This window comes from Varroa destructor, unplaced genomic scaffold, assembly GCF_002443255.2.
Source record: "Varroa destructor unplaced genomic scaffold, Vdes_3.0 BEIS01000007.1, whole genome shotgun sequence".
NCBI classification, from domain to species: domain Eukaryota; kingdom Metazoa; phylum Arthropoda; class Arachnida; order Mesostigmata; family Varroidae; genus Varroa; species Varroa destructor.
The window spans coordinates 3,616,912-3,640,185 of NW_019211460.1; the positions used below are offsets into that span (position 1 = coordinate 3,616,912).

At 37.1% G+C, this 23,274-nt stretch overlaps 2 protein-coding genes across 7 annotated transcripts; one reads left to right on the forward strand and one right to left on the reverse strand.

The window, feature by feature from the left end:
- The first annotated feature begins 1 nt into the window (after nt 1).
- Nucleotides 2–15,893, forward strand: LOC111254124 (facilitated trehalose transporter Tret1-like). 6 transcript variants are annotated; one of them, XM_022814658.2, is made up of 10 exons: nt 2–158; nt 6,000–6,708; nt 7,387–7,527; nt 8,856–9,112; nt 9,761–9,838; nt 10,013–10,112; nt 11,662–11,759; nt 13,338–13,463; nt 13,642–13,760; nt 13,890–15,893. In XM_022814658.2, the coding sequence occupies exons 2-10, from the start codon at nt 6,474–6,476 to the stop codon at nt 14,206–14,208; spliced, it is 1,473 nt and encodes a 490-aa protein (XP_022670393.1). In that variant the 5' UTR covers nt 2–158; nt 6,000–6,473; the 3' UTR covers nt 14,209–15,893. The 6 variants fall into 6 exon arrangements, with proteins under 6 accessions (XP_022670393.1, XP_022670398.1, XP_086830483.1 ...); XM_022814659.2 differs by having other exon boundaries at nt 42–198; XM_022814660.2 differs by lacking the exon at nt 2–158 and adding an exon at nt 2,336–2,557.
- LOC147754206 (uncharacterized) lies at nt 15,133–18,307 on the reverse strand. Its single transcript, XM_086975048.1, has 4 exons — nt 18,287–18,307; nt 18,000–18,132; nt 17,358–17,482; nt 15,133–16,905 (listed from the first exon to the last, which is right to left on the reverse strand). Exons 1-4 carry the CDS (start codon nt 18,305–18,307, stop codon nt 16,771–16,773), a joined length of 414 nt encoding a protein of 137 aa, XP_086831174.1. The 3' UTR covers nt 15,133–16,770.
- Between the last annotated feature and the right edge of the window lie 4,967 nt (nt 18,308–23,274).

Consider the following 23,274-nt stretch of genomic DNA (forward strand, 5'->3'; position numbering starts at 1 on the left):
TAACTCGGTTTATAGTGCATATAAATATTACTGAAAGCTAGCAGCTGTGCTGGCTGTTAGGCGCATAGTGCAATAAACGATGCTAGTGGTGCCAGGACTTCTTATGAAATTTTAATATACACGAGTGCTATGTGAATTTGCAAGCAAACATATCACAGGTATTCAGTGTGTACTTTTGTGTGTAATTAGTGTGAAAAGGTTTGCATTTATTTACGTCATGTTTTGACTGTGCAAGTAGTACAACAAAACCTCGTATAAATAAATATATTCAATAAGAAACTTGCAGGTTGCCGACTCTGTCTTCTGTCGATAACTTTACAGTAAAGCAATACAAAAAAAACTTCAAATAACTTTACAATAGTAATAATAATAATAATAATAACAATAGTAATAATAATAACAATAGCTTTACAGTAATAATAACTTTGCAATAAAGCAATACAAAACCTTAAATTGTTAATTTTCTGCGAAAGCATTCGTCAAATCCCTACAGGTTTGTGTATGTGAATTAATATCATTGGTCAAATTCAGTTCGGTGTTTGCGGAAATCTATATTTATGTGTGAAATGAAAGAATCGTTAATTCGCTCTGTTGCCGAATTGAGCTGATATTTTTCTTCCCGAACTCAGTCATTTCCTTTATTTCACATTTCTCCAAGACCTTGATGAGCCTTATCAAGAAACCATACTTTGACTAGTAAAAGTTAATAGAGTTGTCTTATTAGGCCTACTAAAGTACAATTACAAAGATAACGGCCGATTACAGAGTAAATGCCTGCGAGTAAGGCACACTATCATATTTAGTAGCGTACTGTTCATTCAACTCTCTATTATCTATTGGAAGTACTTGCTTTAAAGAAAAATAGGAGCATAAAACAAGCTTATTTTTCAATTGAAAAAAAGGCTTGTAGAACTCATGTGGTTGTTTTGTGAACTTGCACGAGTATGTATGTATTATTTTGACAGAAAGCGCAGATAACGTGTTGCACGCAGCAGTAATGTCTGAGTTATTAAGAACGTGCTGTCAATTATTCTAAAATCTTTTGCAGCATCAAAGAGAAATTGTTTATAGTTTCTACACTTGTAATAAATTTTCATATTAGAAACTATCATAAGGTACCGTAGTGTAATAGTAAGGATATAGCTTAATATAAATTACGAGGTTTACAAAATTCATAACGTTCTTGATCGCTGAGATTTTCAATGAAGAATGGGATCATTCTGAATTTAGAGATTAGTCTTTCAATTGCAGCGATTATCTATTATCTATATGAGTATACTTTATGTCATGCATAAAACAGTCTGCCAGTAAAAAAGTTTTTTACGTAGGTTAAAAATCATTCCAAACTATTGTCACATTTACTAATACTATAGACACGAAATGTTTATAAGTAACGGGATTATATGCCCCTGATACTATAGAAAGAATATGTCAAGAAATTATTGAAGTTTAAATTCGTTCTGGTGATCGTCAATGTTCCAAAGGAAATAGGCTTATTATTTACTATTACGACTTTGCTTATCGTATAAACTTAGAGAGTTATTAGGTGTCTGTAGCGGCCATAGTAATTTTCGTTGTTAACACCACCTATACTACTCCTACTTAATATAACTCTAAGATTCTTATGCTTATCTTACGATAGATGTTGACTGCGTTTTTATTACAACCGAAGACATAACAAGGCCTTTGTTATTAAAAATGCTAAAAATGTTCTCATAGCATTTAATTTAAACAGAGAGGAAACTATTTTTTGGTTATTCCTACGATAAACTATATAAATGGATCCTTCGATGGGCTCAATTTTATCTGTTTTAAAATACTTGGCTAAATTAAATGCAAAAAAGAAGAGTTGTAAAAATACTTAATTCTTCGAGTTCGTGTTTTGTAATCAGGTCCAATGAGTTGAGAATTTAAAAAAATACCGATGCTGCTACAAAACTTACTTAATTTCTCAAGCATCATCACATCTACGTTATATTCTGAAAGTTAAAATTAATTTTTATGTAGTAAGGCAACTGCAAGGGCGGAGCGGACCAACGGTAGCACAATGATAGCATAAGAGGAATGACACAAGCTATTTGACTCAGAAGTATGACACATCCGCTTTCGTATATCATTTCTTTACGGTTTTTCGAAGTAAACTGATAGTAGGATATGTTTATCCATCTTAGGGCATGGGAAGCCCCATAATCACACGGACTTAGATCTGCACAATAAGCGGGTTGAACCTGATGCTGGATATTACTTTACTCAATCCAGGAAGTAATTTAGGAATGGCCATGCAGCTTGGCATCACCATAAAGTAATCAGACCGCGTGCCCCAGACTCCTAAGCCAATGGTCCATGAATCTTTTAAGGAACTCCAGCTTGTGGACTACATTCATTGTCTTGTTTTACCTTATAGCAGCAGATATTTGTGCTATACATGTCAAGTACTATCATCACTTACGTCCGGATTTATTCAATATTGGCACCGAACTCGATTTCACCAACCCTTTTACTCTCCAACTGGTTAAAGATTGAACTATGGCTGGTATATGACGACCGTATGCTCCAGGTGAGTTCTTTGTTGATTAGAAGTCTACAAATTGCACGTGCAATATACGTGGAATTGGTCTGAGGATAATGCACGGAGAACCTATTTTTAATTAAATCCCACATTTTCTATATTCAGGTCATAATTCCGTAATACGTTACATGTGAAATGCCAGTTTTGGCTGATGGAACCGCAAAACTCCAAACTGTGCTGTAGTGAAAAGCCTGTTTCATTGCGGCAATACGTTCTTGTCCTTTGGGTCCCAGCATCTAATTTCCTCCGTGCTGATCTACAAAATTCCAATCTCCGTTTTTGAAACGTGTGAGCCATTTACGTATTGTATTTTCACTTTGAGCCGTCCTGTCTTATATTTTTACCCACCTTCGATGCGCGTTGTGGCTTTCGAGGACCAAAATTTTCACCGCTAGATGTTAATTTTGGAGGCTAAAAGATAGTTTCTTTCTAAATTCGTGTCTCCCGAGGCAAACCCAATTAGTTTTGTCTAAGAGGTTTCTAGAGTACTGGAGCATTTACCAGCTAAATTTTATCTGCTGGTGATGCGTAGTTCAAAAGTTATTCAATCGCAAAGTTTTATCGATTTCGCTTGTAACGGTGTTATAAATAATGTATAAGTTTCCTCCAGAAACCTGAAAAGAATAATTGCCTCATACCATTGGAGGATGTTGCGGATGAAGCGCCTACTTATAAGCCCAACGCTTCCAGTCTTATTCGAAACTAAGAAAAAATTAAACCACTCAATGGCAAGCTAGTGCATATCTGGTCGATCAACCGGATACTTTAAATTATCTTCAGAACATTAATATATAGGTTAACATAAAAATGAAATGGAGCTGACCATTGCTCGTGAATCATTCTTAAGTAGCAGCATGATACGCAAAAAAAAAATACGCACGGCGACTACAAGTTGAATAGGCGAGACTTAACGTCGTCCTCAGGTCTTTAAAGGGCAAATAGCTTTGTTACTTCTCTTTCTGCCTTCTGGGAACCACTGAACAATATCGTAAATCGCATCGTCTCCGGAAAGGCATAACAATGCTAATGTGGAATTTCGGTTCGCTGTGCCCGACATTTTCAATCAAAGACACTGGGCAGTCTGGCACCACTGGCTGTTGCGAGATCATGCTGACAGATGGACACTTACATTTGTGGCATATATTTGGCTCAAAGTATGATTTGAATTTCAAACATTTCGGATTTTACATAACAATTTGAGGAAAATATTTGCGTTCAGGCTAAATGAATTATGAGAGAGTTCATGAAAGGGTTTATTCATTATTTATGCGCAAATATAATATAATCGATAACGTTTGTCGTACAATCGCCAAGGTCTAGAAACGTCGAATATATTTCTTATATAAGCAGTTCATCAATCAACTTTCATTGACAACTGAGTCCTTTCGAACGAGAATGTTGTATATTGCTCTTTTACGCTAAGCGAGGCCTTTTCGTAGCTTTTTTGTTTCACAGTTTTCTTGAACAGCGTCATGTGACAAACGTGGTAACCAGTAAAGTTACACGCGAACATAGAAATTTTTGAGAATGAAAGAAACTGCAAAGTTTCGAGTGCAATCTGTTCAGTACGAAAAACATTCATATTGAAGGACGTAAATTCACAAGAGCTAGTTAAATAATAACAGCGAAGTTTTTTTTTAAAAATAAGACAACACGGTTCTCGGGACTAGCGTTCTATTTTTAAACCTTTTTGTGAAGTTAGCCTAAGCAGAAGACGTGAAATCACAGTAGCTGCTGCTTAATAGTTGGCATTTCATCGTAAGTACCAAGTAATGACCGTATCGTTTGGGCGTCCGGTTGTAGTGACTAAGCAGGATTTCATTATATGTATTTGTTCGGAATCAATCTATTTATCTGAATTTCCGACTAGTGACATACGCTTTGGAAGTAGTGTCAGGGGGTGATTAAGGGGAGTTACTGGATACGACTATTCATTGATTGGGGTATTAGCTGGCGAGAATCGCCGACACAAACGTGGACCGCCTGCGTAGAATCACCCACATTTTCAATGATACGAGGAAATAGAAACATTTCTCAAGTAAAATTGGATGAAGAAACTGCAGGACACTTAACTAGGTGCGACTGGTAGTCAGAAACTCATATGGGATGTGTCACCAATATTTGCTGTCCCTGATGCTTCAGTTTGTTCGCACCAGAGGTCTTAGCAATAATTTGATACTTGGGTTAGAATGTAGATTGCTTCTTGTTCTTATAGAGCAAAATGAATATTGAAGCAGCATCACTACTTTCTTCAGCTTACACAATTTGAACTTCGGATTCCTCGACATTTATTGAGCTTATTTCAGGCAAGTAAGTTCTTTGAGTGTGAACGGTCTACGCTTCCAAGATCTATCATTTTCTGGCGGTGTAGAACTATTATTTGTTACACGGACACTCATATGCCCGGATGCCCTTGATTGCTTTTGTTAAAGCTTTGCAGCAGCAACACTCTAAGTAGTTTACTATAGGAGTAACGGGAACCAAATCAAATATTATACAAGTAAAGAGTGTAATGTTACTGCCGACAGAAGTGCAAAGTAGGCCGACTATGCGCAAGCTAAAAACTTTAAATAAAAATGTAAGGTTATGAATTGAAATTAAAAAGTAATTCTGTATAGAACAAAATAAGACGAGACTAGTCTATCAGGCTAAAGTCTATGTGAAGCGATTTCTATTCGATTGAAGAGCGATTACAAATAAAAACTATACAGTCTACATAGCCAACATATTGCGCAACCCCAGTTTGAAGCCGCCAGCATGGTCTGTTATTCCGAGAAGACGGGTGGACGTGCAAGCATTTGGAAGACTGTACACTGCGTACTAAAGTGCTTTCCCATCGGTCCCGGCATATAGCCTCGGACTGGGAGGTCGGTGGCTGGGTTGCTAAAGTTTAAAGCTTAGGGAATACACGCATGTACTCGTGTAATTGCCGCTATTCGGTGCAACCTGCAATTAGAGAAGCGATCGGTTGAACACAGAGAATACGTACAAGCAAGACAACGCGGGAAAGTCTCAGCAGAATCAAGAGATTTGATTTGAGCAAACAAAAGGTACTGCAGTGTTCCAGAGACGGTACGAAGATGTTGTAGATGATTGGATAACTTTGATACAGTAAACCTTGGTTAGTTCTCAATCGAGTGTCCTCGCAGGTCTGGAGGTTTGGCATTCTTTAAGAAGAAATAGCCCAGAGCGCGGACTGTCATGGATCGTGTGTTGGAACACTCATGTGGGCCGCGTGGCCAAGTATTATGGCGCGTAGCAATAATATATCAAGTTATAAGTATTTCCATTGCTATTGCTATAGAGGTACTATGAATGTATCGCATTTGTGCCAGTATCAGTGCATCATTACAATATGCAAACAAATCCGCAATATAATACGATTACCACGCAAATAATCGGTAATACGTCTATATTTAATATATTTCAGGCAAGCTGCTGCTAGCATCATGATTGTTCCGTTATCTGTTATCTCGAGTGGCACTGGCTAGAAAGCGGATAAAGGCTCGGCTATTATAATTCACATTGACTTCGGACGAAGACGACAAAAAGAAGCGTGAAGCATGACAATACCGACAATCCTTTTGACGAATGCACTCAGTGGTTGCACTAGAAAATGAATTGTGTCTAATCTAAGAACGGACAACACGTATTTCAGTGTACCTATGCATATGTATTATCGTGTAACATATAAATAAGCGTTTTCTTGCTTGGTCATAGTTAGGGGTAACCCCAAACGATTAATTTACGTTCTGCTAGAAAATACATAACTCTGTCATGCATTCAAAAGGGTTTGTCCCTTACTACACGATCAGCGTCGAAAAATTCGTCTAGAAAGTTGACATATGCCAACTACTCCACGTATTCCCACTTCGCTACTTCAATAGCAAAGGAATTCAATTCAATGGAGTTCGACACCGCGTTACTGGTCCGCTCGGACGGCGTGAAATCGTATAATTACCTCATTGCGGCTTCGGCTGTATGGCTGAGTTCGTTCTCAATGGGCACCTGCTATGGGTACTCAGCACCTGCGAAAAGTTCGATGCTTGCTATGGACGAATTCCCTATATCAGAGCAGCAATTTCAGTGGTTAGCCAGTATACTCATGTTTGGTGGACTGGTTGGAGCTCTTACTGGAGGTAGGTTCTATCCAACTGGGCATTCGCAATCTATGATTATGGCAGGAAACAGACCAACTTATCAAGGGCTACCGAGGTCAAGTTTCTTGTTTGTTGATACCTTGAAATCAGCTTAGCTCGAAACCTAGTGTACTTCAATTTTCGGCTATAAGCTGGATATTACTAAGTAAGCTTTTTAATGCGCAGCTTCAAATTAGCTTCGCCCAAAAATATGTATTTTTTTAGTTTTACAGGAATTTTTTTATTGACATCTTTTCACATAAAACTGTATTTCAGCTATAGCATGTCTAATTCGGGTACCGATTAATATTTATACAAATAAAAAACTACGCTATCCAATGTTTCTCAGGAGTTTTACCAGTAATAATGTATACGCACGCGTACGCGTGTGTAAACACACAAGTTATATACGTTAAATCATATTAAAATAAGTGCCTGCGTTTTGAGCTTCCTTTACAAATTATTCAAATTTTCATTTTCTCTTATTTCAGAATAGGATATTTTAAGCCATATATAAATTTATTCTTAAGTTATTTGTAGATAGATTGTGTTTCAAGTTGATAATTAAAGACGATCCAGAAGCACATATTAAATTGATAACATATGTTTTATTTTGGCATTTCGAGTGGAAACTCTGCTTATTTTATGAAAGCCTAAGTATAGTATGTATTTCTACAGGTGTGCTCAGTGATTACATGGGTAGACGGTGGACACTAATCGTGGCATCACTAGGAATGATCGCCGGCTGGCAGACGATTATTTGCGCATTTTCAATCACATGGTTGCTCACCGGAAGGGCTATTTGTGGATACTCTACAGGTTAGTCATCTATACCTTATCTGACTTGTCGATAATAACTACAGATCTTTGATTTAAAAGATTAGATTGAACAGAATCCAAGGAATCTATTATGTATAATTGGGACTCTAACATAGGACTTTTAAAATGAAACGGCTAAAGTGTATTTTGCATAGTTGAGAAGGAACATACCACATATAGGTCGCTGTTGATTTCTTAAGGCTAAAATCTGTGGAATCTGAAGTCAGTTCTTGTAGAGTCTGAGGCACATTAACAGTGTACTTTTAACAGGGCATTCCAAAACCAGAATAATTTGCACATGAATTCGCTACTTCAACCAAAGTATGATTTGCACTGATTGGTTCTACGTGTTTAATTCAGAATTTTACTAAAGACATTCACTACAGGTATGTTACCTGTCTGGATGTCTTTATCCATTCTAAATGTATTGATGAATTCCGATGGATCCAACATTTTTCGTCTATCAGCCAAAATAGCTTGAGTGAATGGCTTTTCCTTTAAATCAGGTCGGCTGGTGAGTACCAGATTTTGCTACAAGTAACGAAAATATGTCATACTGACCATAGTTCTTCCCGAAACTCCTATAGGAAAATTTCGGTTTGCTTGCCTTAATATTTAAACCTAATTTATTTAGCGAAAGTAAACATCAGATGAGGTCAATCGTAATACATGAGATAAAGGAGATTTTTTTTTCAACAGTTTAGAACATCCCCGTGCAATTTACAAGTTAGTTCAGCGAAAAGAAGTGGCCTGTTAGTTATTTTATCTAATTTACAGCGCTTTCAAAAATTTTGTTCGTTAGAAATGGGAACTGGTAGTTTAAAAGCGAAATACCTTCGAGATATCACCGTTCCATGCAACCTTGTATGTGGTTCGTTTACATTCATAATGTTTTTTTTTCCATTTATTACATCACGCATTTATTAGTGTGTTTACAGGTTAACTTTCAATAAGTAATTATGTTACTAAACGATGGGTACAGAAAAACAAATTCGAAACTACTTTCAACAAATTGGCAAAAATGCTAATTTTCGAGAGTTGTTGTCACGAAATTTGTCCATGATTTTTCACTTGTAGTTAAATCTAATCTAAATTGTTCCAGTCAAACAATTCCTTTCATATATTCATAAGTACGTCCAGCATATTAGACTGTCTGAAATAACTTGTTATGTTTGTCTGTCTTAAAGCTATTATGGTTTTTACGAATATCATACTTTGACGTTTTTAGTATTGAAATATAGCGGTAATGTGGGTAAGGTTATTGATAATTTGCTTGATTATTACTCACCGCGCTTCCTAATTATCACCATAATTGAACATCTGTCCAGGTGTTCTGTCACTGATTGGTCCTATCTATTTATCGGAGGTGTCGCCTCCAGCAGTCCGGGGTTCTCTCACTTCGGCCGTCCAACTGTTTGTTGCTACCGGACTTCTAACTATGTATATTGTCGCCAACTTCTGTGCCTGGAAATGGCTTGCTCTCTTTGGAATGGTCTTCGCCAGCTTAACCGTCATTTTACTGCTGTTTTCTGTTGAGAGTCCAGCGTGGTACTTCAGTAGAGAGCAGCATTCTAAAGCGACTAAGGTACGTCTATTCATAAGGTAGAATAATATTAAGAAGAGTAAAATAATGAACCTTTTCATTACCAGTTCCTCAACCCCCTTGTTCGTATATCATTGCTTCATTATTTTGAGCCTTTAGTTTTATTCTGTACTGAATGCTTCAGGCTATTTATTATAATCGTTTCTCCTCTTCAGAGTTAAAAAACGGGCCCTATTAATAAAAATTCGAAACGAAAAAAAAACTTAGCTATTGCTATCAGAACCACGATTAGTTCGACAAACTAAACGTTACTAATCTATCTTTTACATCATTTTGTTGAGTCTTCGATGGCTGTGCCCCAGTGAACTCTTTAAAAATAAATTGCGAGGGCGTTGTATTTCAAGAGTGAATAGTGGTAGTCTAGGTTATGCACTTAATGAGCTATAGCTTGAAAATTTCCATTCATATGAGCATACCTAGTCAATCCACTGCTTAAGACAAAAAAGTAAAAATTAATATTACGGTAAAACAAGTAATTTTTACCAATGTGATTTACTTTGCTATGCTGCAATGTAGGAGTGTCCAACTCAATGTAGGACCAATGTTATTACGACTCACAGGCTGTAATGCTTGTAGGGGGTTACATTGTCTCATGACCAATTACGTTCTTGTTATATCATTTGGTTTCAGTCTCTTCTGTTTCTTTGGGGCGACTGTGATCAAGTTACATCTGAAATTATGCGACAAGAAGGACTTAGTGAACGACAGGTATCACTCCACACTTCCTACCATGCAACTATAGACTAAAAGTAGTTATTTTAAAAACGATGTCTTGCGAATTACGATAAAAGCCATCTTTTTGTATTAATGGATTATAATGACACATCTATATTGTAGATAGCCATTAGTTCTATGTTTTACTAAATTTTTTTAATTTTCCAGGGACCAATAATGGCTGACAGTGTTGATCATATATACAAAATCTCAGTCACTAAACCCATTCTTCTATCTGTGCTTTTAATGGTCGCCCAACAAGGATCCGGTAGGTTTGAAAATATTATAATCTTTACTGTTTTCACTCCTAAATGACAACACGAGTGCATTCTACCAAAAAAATCGCATAATTTCTTACAGTAGGGCCCTGCTAGTAGTTTTTATGTATAGTAACAAAGTATGGTAGCTTTGAAATGGAGCAGCAGACCGTGGCCACTTACCAGTCTAAAGATTTGGCTTTTAGGTGGCTGGAGTACTCATATCTAGATGTGTATTTACATTTAATATATTAAACTGTTACAAGCGAAGCCGGCGGGCTTTAGAATTGAATCACTTTTGAAATAGTTGGGTTAGAATAGTGATTTTAATATTTGTTGTTAAGTAATATTGACACACTTTTCTCAGCGCTCTGCCAGCTTATAAATAGCCATACATTTAATTCTTACGTGTAATTTCTCTACGGCTTCTCAAAGTAAATCGAATGTGAAATATAATTGCCCAGCAGTTGCCCTTTTTAGGGCATGGAGAACTCCGTATTCACACGAACCTAGATCAGGAGAATAAGCAGGTTGAATTTAACGTTGGGTATTCTTTTGCTTAATACAGGAAGTAACTGAGGCATAGCGATGAGGTCTGGCGTTGTCATCAAGCAACTAGGTTGCCGTGTCAAAGATCGATGTATCTTTTAAAGAATCCGATATAGCGGGCTACGTTCATTTCTTTTAATTCTTGGACGATATCTCATAGTAGTAGATGCACCTCATGTTCATTGCAAGTACCACTCTCACTGAACTTACCCGAGATTGTTATGGAAGTCGATTTCTCTCCAGAGTGACGCCATTCTCTCGCCTGGTCCTTTTTCGGCTGGCAATAAAGACTGAGCCATGAAAAAGACTCTTTTTTTTGCTTAGTTTCCGTATGCTCAATATTTAGGTCATAATTCTGTAGCATGTGGCATATAAAACGCCAGTTTTGTACGACAGAATCCTTAGGCTTCAAACTTTTGTTTTATGAAAACGCTCCTCGGTTGCGGCAATGCGTTCTTGTCCTTCGGGTCCCTATATTTGGTTGTCTCCTCGCTGGTCTTCAAACTCTGATTTTGGTTATTGAAAGGTTTACATTAACCAAGCACTGGGTTTCTGCTTAAAGCCTCTTTGTCCAATATTTTCACCAATCTTTTATGGATTTCTACAGGGCTATAACCTTCGAAGGACGAAAACTTGATTACTGAGCGCTGATTTTCAAAACTAAAAGATCTTTTCCTTTAGAACTCAGTTATCCTAACGTAAATTCAACAGGTATCACTCATAATCTTCACGTAATGCAAGTATTTATCACCTAATTCCGTCTGCTAAGCGCGCGTGGTTCAGAAGTTACAAATCTCAAAGTCCGTTTAATCCGCTTGTAGTAGCCTAATATTTGGTACCTTGCAAAGTATATCTACGGAATTGTGTATCCTTTGTGTAGCCTGAACCTATTTGTCCAACAATAGTAGCTTCTATATCTTCATTATAGAAAAATCAACATAAATACGCAGCCCTCTTTAAGCCAAATGAACTGATGACATACCGAATACCTATTGCGTATCCCTTTTTTAGCTGTGAACGCAGTTGTCTTCTACGCCGAGGATATCTTCCATCGGGCTGGTAGCTCCCTTTCAGCTTACACCTGCATGGTTGCCTTCGGATTAGAACAGGTCAGTAGTGTAAATCGTTTGTGAATGAATTCAGAGTCGATCGAATAACGCATCAAGTAGGAAGAGGTAAATTTAATTGCTATGGTGACATGCAGTGTTATCTAGTGCACGCTTGCTGACATACTAGTCGAAGCCGAAACATGCAGAACGCATTTGAATTACGTTGCTGTTAATATGGTATAAAACAATCTACAAAACTTGCCGAAATACTCCTCGCATTCACGAGTATGTTTTGTTCCAATGTAATTCTGCATGGTAATGAGTATTTATGTCGTAGCTACTACGTATCAATTTGCGTAACAGATATTTCTTTAATTTAGATATCATTTTTTAATAGAGCTATTTAGGTTGCGGATAGCCTCGAAGATATCATTCGGGAAAGTAAAGCTGCACACGATAAAAGTCGACATCTTTATGATTAACAGCAAGTAGCAAAAGGCAAGGGGAGCATTCCTAAACTCAAATATTCCACAGACACTGGGGAAGTCTTTTAATGATTTTAAAGATGCAAGCACCGTATTTAATAAATAAAGTGAATGAAAGGGTATAACAATAATTCAACAAAAGGGTGGGAGAATCTTGAGGCGGGGCTTAGTAAACCTACTTCGACGCTCACTTTTGAAGTGTTACAACCGGAATTACATCGCTATCATGATTTAAAGTGAGTTGTTACCGGAAACCTTTGAGCCAGAGAATTAGTGCTGCAGAAGTACACGAAATTTAATATCCATAGCTCTTTTCTCTCTGCATATACCAATTAGAGTTCCATATAGTTTCATTTCAAACTGCAATGGATGTTCATCCATAGAAGCACGCGAAGTCCTAACAATAGATTCATAGTCAGAATCGAGTATCGGTCGTAGACGCAGCAAAGGAAGTCTGGATATCATGACATTGACATGTAATTAAAAATTGGAACAGTCACTAGACTTTAAGAAATAAAATCTTTACTTAGTCAAAAAAAAACTTAAAGTGAGCAAAGAGTAACGCAACTATGTATATTTAAAAACTGTTTTTCGTAAATTGTGTTATTTCTTCACGGTTTCCGACCTGACAAGGGTTCTACTTGGCAGTTCCCAACGTACAGACTTGGAGATCTAGACCTTCTCGTTGGATACCCTGTGTTTGATGAACTGAAACTGTTGTTGAAGAAAAATTGTGGAAGCCACTCAGAAATAATTAGTAATAGTCTAGTACCATTTTTTGAATAAGTTAGTCAAGCCAGGATCGTCTGAGCACAGTAGTGTTACATCTCTAAGTACTACAGCTTAGAAAGTGAGGCTTTAACTACATGCACTTTCTAAATAACACAAATTTCATATTTCTACTGAGACCATTGCCACTTCAGTAACGTAGTAGTTTTATTTTTTCATCTATGGAGCTCTGGGGGTGAGGAACTCAATCAGTAATTTTCAATGCCCTCTACAGCTGACACGAGCTAGCCAGTTCAAGCCGAGAAAAAAAACTCGCCGTCCTAATAAACAAAATGGCAGAAAATAAAATGGCATTGTTATATGACGCATTTGGAGGTCTAGTTAAGTTTTTTTTTTGTTTGAAAACGTGTTTTTTCCGTTTTAGGTAATTGGCGCTGTAATAAGCATGAGTCTGATAGACAGCTACGGCCGTCGGTATCTATTATTGGGTTCATCGTTTCTTGTCTCCATTTCCCTTTATACCATGGTAGTCTACTTTATTGAGCTTAAGGTGCGTATTCCTGAGTCCAGTGGGTGAAGCATGTCCATTTTTAGTAGAAATCTTGAAAACTTTCATTTTCACGATTTGTTTCACTGCAATCATTCTCTGTGTCCCCACAGTGATAAAGTAAGAGCTTACCCATGTTAGTTTTGTTGTAAACTTAACCGGAGTTTGTTTTCCTTTTTAGTCGCCGTCGGGTCAATGGGGTTGGATTCCTCTCGTAGCTATGTCGATTTACGCAATAGCATTTGCAGTTGGACTGGGACCTGTCGCCTGGGTTATGATGGGTGAACTTCTTCCCCAACGGTGAGTGTCTTCCTTCGATTTGAGCTCAGTTTAATTATATGAAGATACCATATCTAGTGAACTCAGGAGACAACCTATCTTGTATTCAGCTTCCACCTGACCTTTGCTAACACAACTTGCTTTTTCCAGATGCCGTTCTTACGGAAGCATACTGGCAACTAGTGTAAACTACACTTGCGCCTTCCTGGTGACCAATCAATGGAGCAAAATCCAAACAGTTTTAAGTGCAGCTGGCACATATGCCGTGTTTGCTACCATAACGCTGGTATTAGCGACCATCTTTTTGGTGGAACTTCCCGAAACAAAAGGAAAGAGTCTGGTAGAAATCGAAAGGCATTTTGTCCGATTACAACGAGTTGATGCGACCATTGGCGCGTCGAGTACAGAAAGCTCCATAGTAGCAACGCCGCCACCACCATTGGCTACGGGTGGGAAGAACGAAGCGTAACAACTTTAGAATATAATTTTTCCCATTTAACACAAAAAAAAATAACTATATTTGCATAGAACAAAGTGATTAGCTCTAAAAGTGGCTGCTCATATGGATGCGTTCAACGAAGGAAAATAAAGGATAAGTAAAGAAAGAAAATCAGCATGACGTGAAGCAATCACTTGGTCAAACAATCCTTTGTACACCTGGAAACATTTCTTTCCTATATATATAATAATACAAAAAGTATAATTTTCTTAATAAGTATCGTAATTGTAATTATATACTGTGTTTATGAATTTTTATAATAATACAATTAGGTTTAAAGAAATAGTTGCCAGGTTTATCCGTCTGGCTTCTAGCTTCGAACAATTTTTGCTTTTGGCTTTGTGTGTAGAATGAACGAATTGCCTTTGACGGGCTCTAGTAGTAAAAGATGTTATTCGTCGAAGATACGAGGTTCTGTGAAATTACTAATTTGTGGCAGTGTATTATGGTTGTTACAACCAAGTAGAAGACAATCGATGGGCCCTGATACAAAATTGGAAAATAAAAATAAGAACGACAATTATTGCATAAGACATGCGCAGTTATGATAAGAATAACAGCACTAAAGAGCAAGTAATCAGGGTATAAAAAAATACGTTCAAAAAATTAATAGTCAAAATAAACTTTTTAATTTCGCGCAACATGAGTGATCCGCAGATGAACATGTCCATGTTGCGCTACAATGCATACCAGATCATTTTGACGTAAATACATGACTAATTTTTTTTGATAGGGCTAATTATTACTATTTCTTAGAAAACCGACAACCAAAAGAATCATTTGTTTGGTTTTAAGCCAACTTCTTTCGATGAGAATGATATTTTTGGTCGATGTTAATCTGAATCTTACCAGAATTTAGAAATAGTGTCTGACAATGTTGGGTACGTTCATAAGGTGGTTGATCATTCGAAAATTTATAATTTTTTTTTTAAAAAAAAATTTATAAATTTATAATTAGATAAGGTGCAAGAAGAAATGTAATATAAAACCGTTTACAAGCCTCTGAACCTGCAAACGGTTCCTAAGGTCTAACAAAATACCGCTGCCATTTTCGTTGCCCAGACTATATTTGTGTCGGTATAGTAATATAATAGCTATCCACTACCATATGGGATCAGATTATTTATTTCTTATAGGAGGTTGAACCACCGCGAATCAAGACTGTTGAAGTGTGGCAAAGAATTCTTAAATACTCGGGTGTGTACCAATTAAATACGGACGTAAATACTCGATGGCGCCTAACTTCTGAGCTAATACTAATCTTCTGTAGCTTTTAATATTGTATTCGTTTTAAAAACTTACGTGAGAGGGAAGTCCATATTTTTGTTATTCTGAAGTTCAGCCGCGTCGCGTTTTTTGCCAGGTTTTCAATCAACGCGTTTGTCTTTAGCACACGCTGTCGCACTTTAGTTTCCCAAAGGCTGTCAAAAAATGTTTCTGTTGGAAACTCACGGGTAGCGAAACATCAAGCCCGTTGTTGTGCGTTAATATAGGCTACTGACTAGATAAATAAGCATATTATGTGAGTATTAATTCGGATTGCATACCGTATATGGATGAAGCGCTGTTTTTAAAGCAGAAATGTTAGCGATATTGATGCTTGTTCTTGTACATTAATAAAACATGCCGTTAATAAAAGAAAAACGAAACATTTATCTTTCGTCTATTTTTATCAACTGAACTCACTTAAAATTGGGTTCCGGATAAGTTTCTTAAAGGTAAAGGTTTCTTTTGTGTAATTGTTTAACCTTATTCAATAAATAAAGCAATTTTTCACTTTGAAATATAGTGAACGTATTGTGATACACACATACATATATATATATATATATATATGTATATATATAAAGAGACGCATAGGCGCTCTCATGGATGCACTTATGCTCTGAAATTATTAAACGATAAATCTGATAGCCTTGAATGGCGTCTACTACTCGACGGGACGGCAATTAAAAGACGTTGAGGGAATTCCAACCGCTTCTCACTTCATATAGTTGTATGTCTATATAAAATTTTAGAACTTAATGAACATATAAAACCAATTCGATTCGGAGTTTTTGTTTTGTGTATAATAATTTAGTAATATAAACCTGTATCAAACCTGTAATTGTTACAATTACGGCACGACCCTAACTGTGACGAACGCGATTTCAGAAACAATTATGCACGGCAAAAATTATACTGCACAATTTTTCAGGCGGTATGGGAAACTAAATGTATTAAAACTATATAGAATATTTTCACACATGTTCCGCATTAGTCTATAGTGTAAAATTTTGTTATAAAGTATCCAGATTTTATGATGATTCGGGGATTCTGATGGCCGCCACAATTAGGACCGTAATATATAAAAGTTAATCTAACCGAAATTAGTACGCTGTTAACCTATGTTTTAATGTGATAATCTTTAATGTCTTCCATTACCACGGACGTACTACCGAAGACATCCATTGTTATAAAAACTTTATTTCTCAAGTTGACGGTAGATCTTCGTCAAGAAAAAGGTTAAGCACCTAAAAATAGGTATACTTATCAGGTCTTTATTCTGCAATGGTACGCCTGTTCGCCTCCTCTCAATAGGTCGCCTGAAGAGATGTGCTTGAACTTTGCAACTGAAGGCTTGCATTGCATTTTTCTCGGGCCACCCAGGATAGCGACTACCGGAACCTGCGCAGGAAAGCGGCGACGGCTTCTGTTCATCATTTATATGCACATACTTAATATAAAGTGCTTGCTATACATACAATTCCAGTACCTGACTCTAAAGCTGTATAAAGATTGGTGTCAATAGCTCCACGCATTTCTAACGAAGATTGACGGCTTTCACTTCGTTACAATTCACGATATCCGACCTACCCATTGACCTACCTTAACACCTAATAAATACGGACAACAAGACAGAAAAAGCGAAGAGACAATTTGTCTTTGTTTGGATAGCGTTATATATACAAAATTTGGTGGGAAAGAAGTAACATATGTAATTATTATACGTATACTCCTTATACATTGCGTGAAGTGAATGAAGAGGAACTGAGCTAAGTAAATGTGTTTCTTATATAGCGCTATAATAAATATTCCATATTTTGTCTTCCTGCCGCCATTAACAGGGCGAAACGCACAAAAAACGACGCGTATCTGCATTCCATTTGGATCTTCTTAATCTCGACCTGAGCTACTCTAGCTTTCACAGCCTTGGAGGTTCCATCGACGATCGTCGTCGAATAGGTGTGCTGATGGCCTGATTCTTTTGTCAATAGAAACCACCAAAGCATTCACAGACACACAAGCATAATAAAAATTTAGCAGGTAGCCTATGTCCGGAGATTAAATTTTAACTGACCGTTTCATTGCACCGGAGTAATGGCTACAGTGTATCAGCGCCATGAAAATAAAGTAACTGCCTAATTCGGAGAGCATGCCACATTCGGAATTTATCTCGATAATAGTGTTTAATTTTCTGTTTCTACAGAGACACCTCCCGCATAATCAATACGTTAATCTCGAACTTTCAGACAACCAACTTGAACACTGAACACCGATCCAACGTAGCCTGAGTATGCTAAACCATGTCAAAAACGTCTTGAGAAATAAACAAAGCAGAAGGTCACAGTATGTTTAAGGGCCTGTTCATTACCCGGATATTATAGTTAGGTGTATAAATATATGTAGATTAACGGGCACATGAGATTAACCAAAATATGTTAGCGGAGCGTTTACGATAGGTATTTCTATGAGAATCAACACCATATTAATAAACAAACCTCTTGTGCCATCATTGTGATCAGTGTTTGTTCTGATGTTCAATTTGATGATGAAACCGCATACAGCAGGACGAATTTGGCCTATAAAGAGGTTTTCACACGGAACACATAGCGTTGTCGATAAATATGTCACCTACGAATGAGCTTTTTTTACAAAACTCTCCTTAGAAATTCAACCAAGCGACAGATTATCTTGAACACTATATATATATATATATATATATATATATATATATATGTCATGGTCAGCTTTGTGGAATCGCTTTTCTATTTCTTCAAGTTCTCACTTTGCTTTCGTCTCTTTTCATCATGAACACAAGAAAAGGTTATGTGATATGATAAAATATGTTGATTAGATATCGCCTAGTCAAATTCTGTTGTAGAAAGTTTAGGTAATTTCTTTCGATGAGTGCTGCACCGTAACTCACTCTTTAGGTTAGGTAAAACCTTTTCTCAGTTTCCTATTCTTTGTACTAGCCCTTACTTTGTGACTTTATGAAATGCTGAATCTTAGTCCTGATTCTATAGTCGCTGCGATTACAAATTGTGCACCCACAATGTATTCTTTATACCTGGACCTAATCCAGTCTATTTTGGGTACTGCTTTATCTCATTTGTGCTGATATTGTGCTGATGTGTGATGATTAAATTCATTACTAAACCGGGGAATGCGTTTAAAACAACACTGGAACGTAACGCAATTGCGCTTGGGAAAAATCTCTTGATGATTTTACGATCAGCAGCGTTGACTGGTTGGTCATCGTGTTTAATTGAAGTGCAGGTCTTTTCTGCAAATTCAACATCTAAATCAGCAAAGTCCTGATGACTACTGTAGACGAAATTATTAAATTGGCTTAAATTATCTTACGAAGAGTGATGTGAATTTTTTTTTCACAACGTTTTCATGTACTATTCATTCAAAGATTAAATAAAAAAAAATAGCCTCAAGTATTTGCATTTATCAATTTTCTCGTTAGAGCATACAAATTCGAGATCATTCTTCTTAATGATTTGACCGTTATAAGATTGTATATGTATAACGATCGATCTTATGGTGTGCCGTTTTGACAAAGGTGATTAAGTGCTATTACTGAATATGAATCATTATCAGTAGGTACATTTGATTGGCGATGCGTCGATATTTAATAATTAATGAGAGTACAAAGTCACGAGCACATACAAGAATTGATACGAAAGCACCGTCATCATTAGCTTGCCGCTATCAAACATTACACTACAAACTCCCTAAGCATGTACGACTACATAGCGAAGTGAATTTCATAATAGAATAGAACACCATATTGTATCCATGTGCGTGGGTGTGCGTATATTCATGTACCAGTTGGCATCTCTTCCATTCCAATAGCAAGCAAACACTCGATGTCGTCACATTCATCTTCATCTCATGGTTTTTGTATTAGTAAGATAACCATAACAGTCTTCACATCAGTACTCGCCCTCAGAGCAGTCTTTAGTGATATCTTTAATACATTAATGAGGTCTATCCTCGAAACGGGCCGTCTCCGGTAATTAACATCACCCGCTGTCTATCTCTCCAATGGCGTAATTAAAGGATGCCTTTTCGGTTTTCGCGTACTTTTTCACGCTTCCGGATAGAATTCGGGTATGTATGTCGCAAAAACGACAATTACGGTAGTACAGCACACTGTCTTATCTCAAGTCAGGCATTTTTAAACACGAAGTTATACAATTATAGTGACGCTCACACGCAAAAAGGCAACTTGAGCCTCCTTTTTGTCTGTCGCGATGGCATGAGCTTTTATGGTTACTACATTTTGTATAAATATACAGTTTTTACCGTTCCCTTTCACTTTTTAATTTGATACACATGATTTCTTTTAAGAGACTTTATCTGCAGGCAACTCAAGGGCTCGACAGTGGAGTTCGATCACCCTTTAAAAGATTTATTCTGTTTTTCTAAACACCTTTTTGAGAACTATTTATTAATTATAAATAAAGATAGGTTTCTGCTGAAAAAAAATACAAACTTTAGCAAAAAATTGGTACCGTCAACTTAATACTGATTATTCGTGAATTTATGAAGGCCTTTTACTTTCTAGGGTAGTTTTTCAACTCCCCATGATAGTTTATTGGGTAACGTATTTCCCAGCTAATCGTAAGGGTACATTGTGGTCTGAGTTCGAACCCGAGCATAGACTGACTGTTTCGTGGTAAAAGCCAACCACCTGATGGAATGCCTAACGATGATAGCAAACGTAAAACTCAAAACGTAGAGGGTGGTGTTGCAATAGGTGCAAAAGGTTATTCGGTGTTCCAGATATAGAAGCGGGCAATACGCCTGGAGCCTAATGGAGTGCACCTGTTATTAACACCTTCACTACTTCCATCAACGTACGGGGACTTCATTAACTTTTTCTGTACGTACATTTGTGCGTTTTGATACCATCGTATAAACATACACAACGTATTCGCATACAATTCACCACTTTGGAAATAATTATGGAAAACTATACTATGGGCCTTTTCGCTAGGCTTTACGATGCAAGGATATCTGTAATGCCAATCCCGTTACCCTGACTGTATCACGGACTTGAGCTCTCCGTCTAAAATATCCGGGAAAATCGCACTGTTTGTATCAGCAGATTTTTCCGGGGCAATCTGAACAGCAGCTTCATTAGTCATTGATGCTACACGGCATTTATCAGACTCCTTCCATATATATATACATACGTAATTCAATTTCGGTTTTAGAGCGTGCCAGTATGGTGTGACATACTATTGTTGAGCTTTGCAAAATTGTCACTGCCATTAACTACTGATTTACCAAACCCATGTTAAACAAAAGTAGCAAACTATTTCTAGAACTGTTATATTATCTAAAAAAGAAAAAGAAATGAAACCTCGCTCCAATCAAAACAGATAGATGTATATAATTCGCATTACGAGCTGGTCTATTATTTCTCTGAGGGTTATGAAATAATACAGGGTGTGCGGTGAGGCTATATAAACAAAGGGCAACTTTCAACATTTATGGAAAGGCGCATTGTGTACTATAGTTTCGATCATGTTTACCAACATTTCCATAATGTCAGCTCGAAATTTCGATATACGAGAGAGCCCACGTTTCAATTTCCACTATTTATGGAGACCATTGGTTCTCTACTGAATTATTTCAGCAGGAAGGGATCCAATAGGTTCGTTACGCAGGACCAGGTAAAACAGGTTTAACAGTACTTGACCAAACTACCACAATTATCTTACGATGAGACTTAATACTTGTAGGTGCCTGGATAAAACAGCACACAATGTTTCTATGAAGGGTTCGCTATACAACCACACATAGGACCAAGCGTCCTTCGTTACTTTTTAGAAATGAAACAGAAGAAGCCAGTATAGACAAAAGAAGGACGCTGCTATTTTGTAAAGTAAAGGTACTTAGAACCATGAAGCAGCCTCAGACTTACAGAACGTTCTTTAACACGGAGGTAGATGCAGAATGATTAACACCGATAATGCTTCCGATATCTTCAAACGTATGATGTTGGTACATTTCCAATGGCAGGTTCCATTATTACTTTTGTCTCGATTGTCACAGCTTGTCCGTGCAATTGCTAACCGTTGAGCTTAGTTTGCTTTATTAAAAAAATGAAATACTCTTAAGCTGTGCGTTTTGAGATCTACTATATGAGAGTGTCTCATTGGTAGCCTATGTGAGCCTCCTTTGTTTCCAACTTAAAAATTACGGAACAGAATTCCAAGCCCTTCTGAAGTAAGATCTGACTGGAGCGAACCCTATGCATAATTTTGCCTCACCTTTTACGGCGATCGCCATATTACATTCATATTACATTCAACAGGTAAATAAATGTTTCACCGATGGTTTAACCTTAATTGTTCTTCCATTATATAAGACTTGGATTTCCATTTTTACGTGATCAGGGAAGTCGTTTTGGTCATTTACATTTATCAATAATAAAAATAAGTGAAGCTATGAATGAATCGAAAAATGATTCCGGCTTCGAATGACTACTACCTGGCCTAGTGTATTAGTGGTATTTAATATCGAATACGTACCTAGAGCTCTACAGACTGAAAGGTATACACAATAAGCCGTAATTGCCTTTTAAATTTCTACGGCAATTTGAGAAAATGCCTACAGGAGCGTTTACGCCTTTAAAGCGCATAGTCGTAGTTTAAGAAAGTTGACGATATTTAACAACCTTCAACGATGTGGAAATTCAGTGCCTGAAATAATCTTTGGTGAAGTGTGCTGCTGGTGAATTTGTATGTCTTCACTCTGCCCCTTATTAGCAATTGCCAGATATTTAACGTTTGCAGGTGTTTGGAGGTAAATACAACGATGAGTTTCACGGTTTCAGGCTTTAAATAAACATTTAAAGTACGACTTTTTTTTTAAAGTGTTAAAGCATTTAAAGTGATTATGGCTGGTTACCATACAGTTGGCAATAGAGACACCGGCTTCGATTAAGCGGCGGACCCCGGAATGACCAATCGGCATGTGTAACCACAAGGATATAGTTAGGCAGTGAATGTATGCTTACGCACTCTAACGCCTCCAAGCTTCACTACGTTATTGCATAAACGAATTTCGTGTTAAGTATAAATATAAATGTATCGAAAATAAATTGTGTAGTCATGGCCTTCACGAATCAACTTCCACGTCAACTGTAAGAGACTTGGACAAGAATACGTGACTAGAACTGATAGTAACTCGCAAAAGTGGCTTAGGAGTAACTCATGGAACTGCCGCAGTTGAAGCCTATGCTTAGCAATTAACAAAAGAACTTCCACTTTGAAAAGCATAGCTACGAGCTGTGCTTTTTAGGGTGGATATCAGTATCGGAAAACTGAGGAAAGATTGGTACGCACACTTACGAAAAGCGTGATGAAGATCCATAATCTCCTTACGTGCAGACGACGTTTGCATAAAAAATGAGTCCTTTTACCATTACTTGAAGCAAATGGGCGCAGGTATCTTTCTCCCAACTGTACTAATGGTGCTTGATAATTTTTTCTGTATTGTATAGAAACTTGAATGAATCTGTAAGGAACGGGCACGATGCTGGCCATTTATTATATACATCTTATTTGCAATCAGATCTGTCTGTTTTTAAAGCCAGCCAATAATGGTGTCGAGACATCATCGACATATCCTCCTTCCCGTATTTGGGTTTTAACGGAAAATCAAGTACATATGTTTTTTGTATTTTTATTTACCGGAGGTTAGATATGTATCCTTTCACACCGTACCTTATTTCCTGTATTGCACTAG